Here is a 14,330-nt window from a genome sequence, read left to right as displayed (position 1 = left end):
AATAAAAGTGAAGACATCAAAACTAGGAAATAACACAGATGGAATGTTGTAGTAACCTAAAAAAGTGTTAAGCAAATAAAAAAATATTTAAGATTTTAGATTCTTCAAAGTTGCCACCCTTGCCTTGATGACAGCTTTGCACACTCTTGGCATTCTCTCAACCAGCTTCATGAGGTAGTCACCTGGAATGCTTTTCCAACTGTCTTGAAGGAGTTCCCACATATGCTGAGCACTTGTTGGCTGCTTTTCCTTCACTCTGCGGACCAACTCATCCCAAACCATCTCAATTGGGTTGAGGTTGGGGGATTGTGGAGGCCAGGTCATCTGATGCAGCACTCCATCACTCTCCTTTTTGGTCAAATAGCCCTCACACAGCCTGGAGTTGTGTTGGGTCATTGTCCTGTTGAAAAACTAATTATAGTCCCACTAAGCACAAACCAGATGGGATGGCGTATCACTGCAGAATGCAGACACAGCGGTTGGAACCAAAAATCTCAAATTTGGACTCATCAGACCAAAGGACAGATTTCTACCGGTCGAATGTCCATTGCTCATATTTCTTGGTTTAAGCAAGTCTCTTCTTCTTATTGGTGTCCTTTAGTAGTGGTTTCTTTGCAGAAATTTGAACATGAAGGCCTGATTCACACAGTCTCCTCTAAACAGTTGATGTTGAGGTGTGTCTGTTACTTGAACTCTGTGAAGCATTTATTTGGGCTGCAATCTGAGGTGCAGTTAACTCTAATTAACGTATCCTCTGCAGCAGAGGTAACTCTGGGTCTTTTTTTCCTGTGGCGGTCTTCATGAGAGCCAGTTTAATCATTGCTCTTGATGGTTTTTGCGACTGCACTTTCAAAGTTCTTGAAATTTTCCGGATTGACTGACCTTCATGTCTTAAAGCAATGATGGATTGTTGTTACTCTTTGCTTATTTGAGCTGTTCTTGTAATAATATGGACTTGGTCTTTTACCAAATAGAGCTTTCTTCTCTTTACCACCCTACCTTATCACAACACAACTGATTGGCTCAAACACATTATGAAAGAAATAAATTCCACAAATTAACTTTTAATTGAAATGCATTCCTGGTGACTACCTCATGAAGCTGGTTGAGAGAATACCAAGAGTGTGCAAAGCTGTCATCAAGGCTAAGGGTGGCTACTTCGAAGAATCTCAAATCTAAAATATATTTTGATTTGTTTAACACTTTTTTGTTTACCACATGATTCCATATGTGTTATTTCATAGTACTCATTCATATTATTATTATTCTACAATGTAGAAAATAGTAAAAATGAACAAAAACCCTTGAATGAGTATGTCCAAACTTTTGACTGAAATTGCATCTCTGCCCCATTGCAAAATGAGTAGAATTGCATTAAAGGTGTTATAAAATTGCTAAATGTTTGCTCTGCGCCATGACAAAATGTGTAGAACTGCAGAAAAATTGCTTTAAAACTGCAACATTTTCTCTATGCCCCATTGCAAAATGTGTATAATTGCAGGAATATATATTGTATATATATATATATGTGTGTGTGTGTGTGTGTGTGTGTGTGTGTGTGTGTGTGTTAAATAAGAAGAACTGTATAGTTGGAGATAAAAGACTGTAAAAACACTAGGAAATCAGCTTCAAGTGATTTTAACTTTGGAAACCGTTTCCCAAGTATTCCTACACATAGTAGAGAAACATACTGTATGATCGTATTCAAATGAAAGCAAAGTTTCAAATGATTATGTTTTAGTCAAATATTATATCTGTTTGGGCTTCTTGGAGTCAATTTGCAGTCTACAAACCATCCTCTCAAGAAAAAATTATCCCGCAACTGAATCTAATTGATGATCCCTGCTTTAAATGATCTTCATCTGTGATTGCAAGCGATGTTTAGAAAAGTTTGTCAAGCGATGTTTAGAACAGTTTGTCCAAATCAAACCAGGACATAAGCACTTCCCCCTCATGGCCTAGATCTAAACATCTGCAGATGGACATGTTCTTACTCAAGACACATCACTCAACTGTCTACCATCCATAAACACTCTTTTGTCCCCTGGCTAGGATGTGCTGCAGCTTACTGAAATACTGGAAAGACAACATTCTCAACAACTTTAAACAACACATTCGTGTGCTGTTTGTATTGATAAGTTGTTTGATGCTGTTGTGAAAACAGTTAGAAAATAACTTGGAGTTCTCTCTATTTAATCAATACTCTTCCATCTATTCCACCAATGACTGAAATCTGTGTCGTAGGATTAAAATTATGTTGAATAGAATAACAGTTGTAAAACTATCTCAACAGCGTTCGTGACCAGAGATGTAATTGAAACAGAGGCATGCCATCTCAATGTTATCTGTTATTGGGATAAAAGTATGAAAGATATACACAGAACAATGCAACGCTATGGAATGTGGACATTGGAAATGGCTTGATACAGACACCACTGTTCATTCATGAGGAGGACTACATTCACACCATGAGGATGTGATACAGGCAGCCCACCAAAGGCTTTTGACTTACTTACTTACTATGGCCTAAGTAAGTCAGTAAGTAAGTCAGTAAATAGCCAAAGTCTATTTAGTCAGGGATAAAAAAAATCTGGAAAGATATTACATTTCCGTCCTCATTTACTTCCACCTATATCCCTATATTGTGGCTGTTTTTCTACATTTCTCAAACATTTACCAAACAGTAGGCATAGCACATTTCAGATTTCCTGTCCATCTAGCTATAATAAGAAAACAGTAAAAGATACCAATAAAATTGCATGTGAAAGATAATTCAGGTAAGAATGTTCAGTGCAGAGGAGGCTGGTGGGAGGAGCTATAGGAGGACAGGCTCATCGTAATGTCTGGAATGGAATAAATGGTACAGTATTAAACACATCAAGTATATGGAAACAGGATGTTTGACGTCATTCCATTAATTCCGTTCCAGCCATTACAATGAGCCCTCCTCCTATAGCTCCTCCCACCAGCCTCCTTTGGTTTAGTGTGCAAATCAACCTAATATATTTTGAAATGGAGCCTTCTGCCATAACACTGCAACTAATTTCAAGATGACAACCAATCAGGCATAATCCATATCGATCCCCATGTTCACTCCCGTCTACAGTATATACGTACGTACATGCAGTGACTGATTACCTTTTTGCCTGGGGAGTTGAACGTTTTAAAAACATAATATGGCCTTGGAGCCCCCTCTGCTGGCGAGACCACCATACTGTATCTCTACAGACACACACAATATAAACAGGCAGAACCAAGAGCCTGACTGGCTGAAGACAATGTTCAAAGCCAACAGGGATAAACGGCTTTCCTCCTAAAATCATAACTGTCAGCTATGTCAGACTCTAATCCAACACAAATTAGCCGTTGACACACAAAATATCACTGACAGACAGGCAGGAGAGCAGGTGTATTAATTCTCTATCTACTAAATAAACAACATCTGAAATAATATTTTCTCAATTACTTGACTGGAACGAACTACAAAAATCCCTGAAACTGGAAACTGCTACAGTAAGTTTTTTTTTAAGGATTCCTTCTCGATTATGAAAGATACAGGCCATAGGCTTCGAGAACTGTTTCGCAAGTGATGATTATTGGCATTTCTAAATGTTCAAATGCAGTTTAGGAGTGTAGATCACATGAGCCAGTCGTGGATGAAGCTAATGGCTGAAAACTTTAGGGAGAAGGCAGAATGCCGTCTAGAGTTTTCGAAAGCTATATCATACCAAAATGTAACAAATTTATAAAATGTTGCAAGAAACGGTAAGGGAATGGTGTAACTAATTGTTGTTAGATAATATGCAATATAGATTTAAAAAATCTAGTTTAACTTGTGAAAACCTCATGCATTTTCAATGCTCTCAATTGTTGGGAGTTTGGAGAGGGCACGAGTGGAGAGACATGCTTGCCTAGTGCTTCTTCAACACAGGGCAGGTCAGGGTCTACATGTAAAGTTGAGGAAGCGAGAGTTGCAAGATTTTGTACTGTTTGAATTATGTCAGGTGAACCACAAATACCTCCTTCAGTAAGTTAAATCAGCTGGAATTTTGGAAATAGCAGAAGGCTATATCACACTTTTTGTGAATCTCGAGCCTATTGTTTTGTTTGCTTTTCTTTTCGTCCTATAGCCTAACATTGTATATTGGAAATATGGCTGTGTGGGAACCCTAACCCTAAAAATGGTATCAATTTAACCTTTTCTTTATTATTATTATTTCTCGCTGATATGAAAGATCAAAGGTCCTTATGCGCTCAATACCTGTACCACAAGCCATGTCTATTAATGTTCGGACCGAGCGTCAGGCTGTTAACACCCCCCCCCCCCCCCCCCCCCCCCCTGCTATTGGTGCATTTCATTTACCTACCATTTCGTCCCATCTGAGTAGACACAATGTTTATAGTGCACATGAACATTCTCAAGACTCACGAGTAAGAAGTTAATTTTATTTTATTTCCAGCCTATTCTGTTAAATGCCTGGTCCTGTAGCTGGCACGTTCCAATCTTCATACGTGGTCTTCCCGCCAGGATGCTAATATTGTGAATGAGTGGTCTGTAAATTGGTAATTAAATGAAGTTGACGTTTCTTTTATGAAAGGGTTCTGGCGACGATTATGTCTGCTTTGGACTATTCTTATAGGCTTACAATGGAGCCTAATGTAAATATGACATTTGTTTACTTTGTAAATTGAACATCTGGATCCCTATTGTCATCTGTAACTAAAATCACAACTTCTGCACCTGACCCTGCCTGCCTCCTGCAACATTTATGTTGTACTATACATAGCCTTTTTTTACACACTCCTTTAGACCATAGGCTATGTGCCAAGTGAGAGATACAGTGCCTTGCAAAAGTATTCGGCCCCCTTGAACTTTACGACCTTTTGCCACATTTCAGGCTTCAAACATAAAGATATAAAACTGTATTTTTTTGTGAAGAATCAACAACAAGTGGGACACAATCATGAAGTGGAACGACATTTATTGGATATTTCAAACTTTTTTAACAAATAAAAAACTGAAAAATTGGGCGTGCAAAATTATTCAGCCCCCTTAAGTTAATACTTTGTAGCGCCACCTTTTGCTGCGATTACAGCTGTAAGTCGCTTGGGGTATGTCTCTATCAGTTTTGCACATCGAGAGACTGACATTTTTTCCCATTCCTCCTTGCAAAACAGCTCGAGCTCAGTGAGGTTGGATGGAGAGCATTTGTGAACAGCAGTTTTCAGTTCTTTCCACAGATTCTCGATTGGATTCAGGTCTGGACTTTGACTTGGCCATTCTAACACCTGGATATGTTTATTTTTGAACCATTCCATTGTAGATTTTGCTTTATGTTTTGGATCATTGTCTTGTTGGAAGACAAATCTCCGTCCCAGTCTCAGGTCTTTTGCAGACTCCATCAGATTTTCTTCCAGAATGGTCCTGTATTTGGCTCCATCCATCTTCCCATCAATTTTAACCATCTTCCCTGTCCCTGCTGAAGAAAAGCAGGCACAAACCATGATGCTGCCACCACCATGTTTGACAGTGGGGATGGTGTGTTCAGCTGTGTTGCTTTTACGCCAAACATAACGTTTTGCATTGTTGCCAAAAAGTTCAATTTTGGTTTCATCTGACCAGAGCACCTTCTTCCACATGTTTGGTGTGTCTCCCAGGTGGCTTGTGGCAAACTTTAAACAACACTTTTTATGGATATCTTTAAGAAATGGCTTTCTTCTTGCCACTCTTCCATAAAGGCCAGATTTGTGCAATATACGAGACTGATTGTTGTCCTATGGACAGAGTCTCCCACCTCAGCTGTAGATCTCTGCAGTTCATCCAAAGTGATCATGGGCCTCTTGGCTGCATCTCTGATCAGTCTTCTCCTTGTATGAGCTGAAAGTTTAGAGGGACGGCCAGGTCTTGGTAGATTTGCAGTGGTCTGATACTCCTTCCATTTCAATATTATCGCTTGCACAGTGCTCCTTGGGATGTTTAAAGCTTGGGAAATCTTTTTGTATCCAAATCTGGCTTTAAACTTCTTCACAACAGTATCTCGGACCTGCCTGGTGTGTTCCTTGTTCTTCATGATGCTCTCAGCGCTTTTAACGGACCTCTGAGACTATCACAGTGCAGGTGCATTTATACGGAGACTTGATTACACACAGGTGGATTGTATTTATCATCATTAGTCATTTAGGTCAACATTGGATCATTCAGAGATCCTCACTGAACTTCTGGAGAGAGTTTGCTGCACTGAAAGTAAAGGGGCTGAATAATTTTGCACGCCCAATTTTTCAGTTTTTGATTTGTTAAAAAAGTTTGAAATATCCAATAAATGTCGTTCCACTTCATGATTGTGTCCCACTTGTTGTTGATTCTTCACAAAAAAATACAGTTTTATATATTTATGTTTGAAGCCTGAAATGTGGCAAAAGGTCGCAAAGTTCAAGGGGGCCGAATACTTTCGCAAGGCACTGTAAGTGTTGGATCCTTTGCTGTGCTGCATTTGCACCAATAGAGGGCATCTCCACTTCATGAAACAGTAGGTGTTAGCCAGACTCATTTCAATAAGGGTTGCATAATGAGAGATGGAACATCTGGACAACTTTTGACGGTGCTGTATTGAGGCAAAAAGTAGAGAAAAGTGATTTGTACATTAAATGTGTAATGTATTCATTACAAACAGTATGAATTACACAAAATACAATTGATACTGTAGGCCTTCTAATAACAAAGAGAGAACAATAAGCCTGACACAGTATTTCACCGGATGTATAAATGTGAAGCATCCGGTTGTAGTTTCCACTCACTACCAAATATGGTGATGAGAAGAAGCCCAGTTGCCAGCAGTGGGAGAAAATGGAGAAATGTTTTTGGCTAACATTCTTCTCATTTTCTCATCAATGAAACATTTGCTCTACATAAAGTTTTCTGTTTCCAAAACTAGAATCTGTAACAAACAGAGTGGACTGCATTTTGTAGACTTGACCCTTTTCCAAAGTTGTCAAAAATTGCATTGTTTAGAAGAATTCAAGGGAGAATTGAGTTATTGCACGCACACACACACACTTCAGTGCCCTAACGGAAATATGATAATAAATGCTAGAACACGCTAATAGGATCTCACTAGCTCATGCTTGGCTCTGCTCACCTCCTTGCTTGTTCGGCCCACTAGTATTAATTTGCTCCCATTGGAAACAACAGGCTTTGGTCCATCTTGGGTTAATTATAAAAATATTTGATAATAAGGAAAAATGTGCAAAATATCCACATCCATTTGGTTTCATATTCAACTATTCCTCAACTCAGTCAGGAACATAGCACTAAGGTACTGAATAAAAACAGAAGCCTGATAGTCCAAACCAAGACTTCCTGACTGGGTGGAAACAAAACAACAGACTGTAACACATTATTATGTAGGGTGGAAGACTAATGCCTTCCTAGGCTAAAGGGTCAGATTCTAAAAAGCCAACATCTGGTGGGGCCAGCCAAGTGAAAGCTACAACATATCTGCACCATCCTATGAACTTTAGGCACACAATGATGGTCTATAGGAGAGACAGAGACCAGTGTCCACATGATATGAGAAATGCAATCTTAATTACTCAGCTTGTTTAATAGTCAGGGTAGAGGATGACATAGCCAGGATACTGGATAAACAGGGTTTGTGCATTTACAATTAAGATAGGCATCGGGGGAAAACATTAAACAGGAAAGAGACTCAAAGACGTACACACGGGATAAAGACACTGTGAGAAGATACATCCTACAGTGAAACTTACTCACAGAGGGATCTGGGGGAGAGAGGCAGATAGAGAAATAATTCAAGGTGAACCTTATCAAACAAAACATCTTAATACAATGTTTACATGAAAGCAACTCATGTTTGAAATTAAGTTGGACCCTAAAATATCCATGCACTGGTAAAGTTTTTCTACTTAAAGTACTAGGCTACATGATCTACTTAGAAAGGTAACTCAAATCAACCTGACCTCTGAGATCCAATCTGTCATATAAAATACGGGGAATAAACAAAACTGGGGGTATAATGAATTGACAATAAATTGAAGTACATCTCTAAAACAAACATGTTATTTGCATTTGACCTGCAGTGTAATAAAAAAAAAGGGAAAGTAAAATTGAACGTAGAATGAGTAGCTTTCCGTGGTGTGGTAGGGAAGAGAGATGTCAAGGGAAGCTGATGGAGGTAATAGGCGAGGGCAGAGGGCATGTGGAGGAAAACGGATCTGTTTGTCATCCCTAGATTATTGTTATTACAAACAGTCTCAATTCTCAGAGGACTAGTGCCACTGCAACACCCCCCTTTCCCAGGCAGAGGTCAGGCAGAAAATGGTAGAGCACAACAAACAAACAGCCGTTGAACAATGTATTTGTTGGTTAAGGAGCCGGCCTAAATCTGCTGAACACATTACCCACTCCAAGACGGCTGGCCACCCACCCTGACCCCTCCCTGGCACTAGCAGCCCACTGCAGGCGAAGACACAAGGGTCACTTACTCCCCTAGACCTGAGGTAACAGGGGCCTTTAACCCAGGCCATGGCAGTAATGAATATAACTATCCTGTTACAAACATTTAGTAATAAATCTCTCAATAATACATCTTACAGCTGAAATAACGAGCACAAGACAAAGGGCCACATCCCCAGATCTTCCAAGTCCTATCTGATCACATCACAATAGTATTTCCACTATTGAACAGTAATATTTTATTTATTAATCCTGCCATTTCTAAAGATTTCTAAAGATCAGGGAGACACTGGTAAATACAGTTGTACATTGAATTTATTGTACTAACAAATAAATATAAATAATTTCATCCATGCAATATTATTTATAGAATGGTTAATTTTAGTCACACATGTCACATATATGAACTGGCATGACATAAAGAGATCTTACAATAATAAAACAATGTAATTGACCACAGCAGGTCTGTCCCTATCATTAGTCATCTAGGTCATATGGGTGGCAGGTAGCCTAGCAGTTAAGAGTGCTGGGCCAGTAAGCGAAAAGTCGAATCCCCGAGCTGACTAGGTGAAAAATCTGTCTGTGCCTTTGAGCAAGGCACTTAACCCTAACTGTTCCGGATAAGATTGTCTGCTAAATGACTAAAATAAAATCTAATTACATCAACACAGGGCCGGCTCAAGCAGGTTGAATCTTTTAGTGGCCCCCCTCTGGTCTGAGGAGAGAAAAATGTACTTTTTAAAGTGAATTTCCTGTAATTATACACATTTTGCAATGGGGCATAGAGAAAATGTTGCCATTTTAAAGCAAATTTTCTGCAGTTCTACACATTTTGTCATGGGGCAGAGAAAACATTTAGCAATTTTATAAGACCTTAAAAGCAATTCTACTCATTTTGCAATGGGGAAGAGATGCAGTTTCAGTCAAAAGTTTGGACATACTCATTCAAGGGTTTTTGTTCATTTTTACTATTTTCTACATTGTAGAATAATAGTGAAGACATCAAAACTATGACATAACACATATTGAATCATGTGGTAACCAAAAAAGTGTTAAACAAATCCAAATATATTTTAGATTTGAGATTCTTCAAAGTAGCCACCCCTTGCCTTGATGACAGCTTTGCACACTATTGGCATTCTCTCAACCAGCTTCATGAGATAGTCACCAGGAATGCATTTCAATTAACAGGTGTGCCTTGTTAAAAGTTAATTTGTTGAATTTCTTTCCTTCTTAATGTGTTTGAGCCAATCAGTTGTGTTCTGACAAGGTAGGGTTGGTATACAGAAGAAAGCCCTATTTGGTAAAAGACCAAGTCCATATTATTGCAAAAACAGCTCAAATAAGCAAAGAGACATGACAGTCCATCGTTACTTTTAAGACATGAAGGTCAGTCAATGCAAAACTTTTAAAGTTTCTTCAAGTGCAGTCGCAAAAACCCTCAAGCTCTATGATGAAATTAGCTCTCACGAGCACCACCACAGGAAAGGAATAGTTACCTCTGCTGCAGAGGATATGTTCATTAGAGTTTCCAGCCTCAGAAAGTGCAGCCCAAATAAATGCTTCACAGAGTTCAAGTAACAGACACATCTCAACATCAACTGTTCAGAGGAGACTGTGTGAATCAGGCCTTCATGGTCATATTGCTGCAAAGAAATCACTAAAGGACACAAATAATAAGAAGAGACTTGCTTGGGCCAAAAAACACGAGCAATTGACATTTGCTTTGCTGGTGACACTGTCTGTGATTTATTTAGAATTCAAAGCACAGTTAACCAGCATGGCTACCACAGCATTCTGCAGTGATACGCCATCCCATCTGGTTTGCGCTTAGTGGGACTATAATTTTATTCTAACAGGAAAATGAACCAATACACCTCCAGGCTGTGTAAGGTCTATTTGACCAAAAAGGAGAGTGATGGAGTGCTGCATCAGATGACCTGGCCTCCACAATCACCCGACCTCAACCCAATTGAGATGGTTTGGGATGAGTTGGACTGCAGAGTGAAGGAAAAGCAGCCAACAAGTGCTCAGCATAAGTGGGAACTCCTTCAAAACTGTTGGAAAACCTTTCCAGGTGAAGCTGGTTGAGAAAATGCCAAGAGTGTGCAAAGCTGTCATTAAGGCAAAGGGTGGCTACTTTGAAGAATCTCAAATATAACATATATTTTGACTTGTTTAACACTTTTTTGGTTACTACATTATTCCATCTGTGTTATTTCATAGTGTTGATGTCTTCACTACTATTCTACAATGGAGAAAATAGTACAAATAAAGAAACTCTTGAATGAGAAGGTGTGTCCAAACTTTTGACTGGTACTTTACATTTATGAAGTTTTCTGCAGTTCTACATATTTGACATTGAGGCGTAGAGAAAATTGTGCAATTTAATTAAACTAATTCATGCTATTCTAATAATTTGCCATGTGGCAGAGATGCATTTGATTCGACGAGATGACCCGCCTCGCCAGTCGCTGCTGCTGTCATGACCACTACAGTATTAGTATAAATTGAGGCGCCAGTAAGATGAGTCAGCCCAGTGTCCGGGACAACATTCCGTACTTGGCTTGCGCGCTTCTTTCAAGCCTTAGTCTACATTCGTTGGCAAATAAATTGGATTACTAACTGCAGAAATGTCGGAGACTGTCAAGCCACTAACTTCATTTTTCATCGAGGACATCTTGTCCATTAAAGAAAAGACACGGCTAAACGTAAGGTGCTCTTCTTCACACAAGTCCAAGGAGGGATGCGCTCAATGGAATAACCAACAGCACGATCAGGTATCACAGTCCGCGGAACTTTGCGCAAAGCACACCGCATTTGGAGCGCGGAAAGGTGAGCACATTGGATCTTATTTAGGCAACTTAAAGAAAGTGTAGGCCTATAGGCACATTTATATTTTGACGGGGGTGTGCCAGATTCCCTGGAATTATACAAATGTATAAAAGGTAATATTCGATATATGAACCTGTGGAGTAGTCAGCTCACCTGTCAATTGCCAAATTTTGACCACAAACGGGCTAATCATTACTTTCTTTTACAGATTCCATTGCCAGCTCTAGTTCCAGCACCCCAGATGCTATGAAAAGTTTTACATCAGCGGGAAAACAGAAACGCTCGCGCGCTGCCTTTTCGCATCTGCAAGTGCTAGAACTGGAGTCTAAATTTAACCACCAGAAGTACCTGTCCGCTCCTGAAAGAGCCAATCTTGCTAACACGTTGAGACTGACGGAGACGCAAATTAAAATCTGGTTTCAGAACAGAAGATACAAAACCAAACGCAAGCAGCAAGCTACGGAGTACTGTAAGGATTTATTTCAAAAGTCAGAAGGACTAAATACAGAGGACGATTTAGTCAGAGCATCACTTCTCACCACGTTGTACAAAACATATCAATTCCGACCATATGTGTATGACTTTAATCGCACATGGAGACCAACTCTGTGGTGAACATTAAATCTACTGGATAATATTAATGTCAATATGGTCACTATTCCTTATGAGGGAGCATGTTAAGCTAATTATGTAACATATGTATTTTATCTACTTTTCTATGGCTATACACTGTAACCTACCTATGTCATAAACTGTCAGCTGTCATTCTTTTTTATTTGTAGCCTATACCTCTATAAGTATGTTATCACAGCAAAAATAGTTATTTATTTGTTTTTTTCCTGAAAATGTATGTTGCAAGAAAATAAATAGTGACTGATTTGAAGTTGAGACTAAGTAACTCAAATGATATTGCAGTGTCAAGGTCTATGAAAAGTTTTGCCAGCTGTAGTAATAGAAGTGTGCTAAATTTGTCAGTACCCATGCAGCTCACTATTTCATTTAGGGAGTAGCCTAGTTATGGTTATTAAAAATGAAAGTGTTTACTCAAGTTTACTCTTTCCATTTTGCTGAGTTATAGCTAAGCAAGCATACATGGCACTATTCTGAGCTCTGAGATGATTAAGATAAAGAACACTATGTACTGGGCCATGGCTGGTTGTGGAAATAAGGTATGACTCAACAGTTATTTTGCCATTTGTTGACAAACACCTCTCCCTGTGCGAGCCATAAGTGTCGCTTTAAACTGAATGTATATACTTACATGCAGGAATGAATGCTTGAAATAGGGTCTACAGAAACTGTTGCTCGAGGCAAACAATGGTTGTACCTGTAGTTAAACTCTGATAATATTAGCAAATTGCATGAGCAGATAAGGGTTTGGCTGGAAAACCTGAGTGATGAGGGCCTTCTCTAAACAACAATGCTTGTCTTCTTTAACAGATAAATAGCCCCTATCCATCAATTTAAACTGAGATTTGATTCGACATCAACTTGTCTTTAAAAAAAAACCTAGAGTCTAAACCCTGTCTGAGCCGGGGAGGGGTTCTACTAAGCCAGTGGTTCCCAAACTTTTTAAAGTCCCGTACCCCTTCAAACATTCAACCTCCAGCTGCTTACCCCCTCTAGCACCAGGGTCAGCACACTCTCAAATGTTGTTTTTTGCCATCATTGTAAGCCTGCCACACACACACTATACGATATATTTATCAAACATAAGAATGAGCGTGAGTTTTTGTCACAACCCGGGTCCTGGGAGGTGACAAAGAGCTCTTATAGGACTAGGGCACAAATAATAATATAATGATAATCAATAATTTTGCTCTTTATTTAACCATCTTACATATAAAACCGTATTTGTTCATCAAAAATTGTTTATAACTCACCACAGGTTAATGAGAAGGTATGCTTGAAAGGATACACATAACTCTGAAATGTTGGGCTGTATTGGAGAGAGTCTCAGTCTTAAATAATTTTCCACAAGCAGTCTGTGCCTGTATTTACTTTTCATGCTAGAGAGGGCCGAGAATCCACTCTCACATAGACACCTAGTTGCAAAGGGCATCAGTGTCTTAACAGCGTGATTTGCCAAGGCAGGATACTTGGAGCGCAGCCCAATCCTGAAATCTGGCAGTGGCTTCTGATTAAATTACATTTTCACAAAACCGCTTGTTGCAATTTCGATGAGGCTGTCTTGTTCCGATATCGGTAAGTGGACTGGAGTCAGGGCATGAAAGGGATAACAAATCCAGTTGTTTGTGTCATCCATTTCGGGAACGTACCTGCGTAATTGCGCACCCAACTCACTCAGGTGCTTCGATATACTACATTTGACATTGTCCGTAAGCTTGAGTTCATTTCCACACAAATAAATCATACAATGATGGAAAGACCTGTGTGTTGTCCTTGTTAATGCAGAGAGAGAAGAGCTCCAACTTCCTAATCATAGCCTCAATCATAGCCTCAATGTTTTCCCGCCCTCAATGTTTTCCTAGATTCAGATCATTCAGGCATGAAAAGACATCACCCAGATAGGTCAGTTGTAGGAGAAACTCGTCATCATGCAAGCGGTCAAGTTTTTATATATTTTTTAATGTGAATCACATTTTTATTTGGCGTACCCCCGACGGCATTGCGCGTAACCCAGTTTCCGAACCTGTACATAGCTATATGGGATTGTTTTTAGAAGGTCATACCAAGGATCATTTAGCTGATTGATTTTTAATTAAGACCCCTTGAAGTATCAAAAAAATATACAAAACATGTATTTGATGAAAAAATATTTTCCTAACTGCTATTAGCCCATACAAATGCATTGAATAACAGATTCACTACATGGAACAACTGATAGTCCCCCCCCAAAAAAATCTAAGGGAAGTTTGTTATGAAGTGTCTGTCCTATATCTGAGCAATATAAGAAAGATCAGGAAACATTACTATATATATATATTTTTTTACATGCATTTAACCCTTTTTATTTGGCACTAAACATTGTCTATATATACACTTCCATTCATTTTGTCAA

General features: G+C 39.1%; 1 protein-coding gene and 1 long non-coding RNA gene across 2 annotated transcripts in view; one reads left to right on the top strand and one right to left on the bottom strand.

Annotated features, from left to right (window-relative positions):
• Positions 1 to 14,330, bottom strand: part of LOC149979642 (uncharacterized) — a 39,107-nt gene that overhangs the window by 23,368 nt on the left and 1,409 nt on the right. The gene's annotated exons all lie outside the window — the stretch shown is intronic.
• On the top strand, positions 10,976 to 13,695 carry nkx3-1 (NK3 homeobox 1). The gene is made up of 2 exons (XM_021621468.3): positions 10,976 to 11,308; positions 11,517 to 13,695. Exons 1-2 carry the CDS (start codon positions 11,107 to 11,109, stop codon positions 11,921 to 11,923), a joined length of 609 nt encoding a protein of 202 aa, XP_021477143.1. The 5' UTR covers positions 10,976 to 11,106; the 3' UTR covers positions 11,924 to 13,695.

The sequence above is a fragment of the Oncorhynchus mykiss genome, chromosome 11, assembly GCF_057628025.1.
Source record: "Oncorhynchus mykiss isolate SJ-2025 chromosome 11, ASM5762802v1, whole genome shotgun sequence".
NCBI classification, from domain to species: Eukaryota; Metazoa; Chordata; class Actinopteri; order Salmoniformes; family Salmonidae; genus Oncorhynchus; species Oncorhynchus mykiss.
The sequence above is the reverse complement of the archived record's forward strand: the minus strand, read 5'-3'. Positions and strand labels throughout refer to the sequence as shown.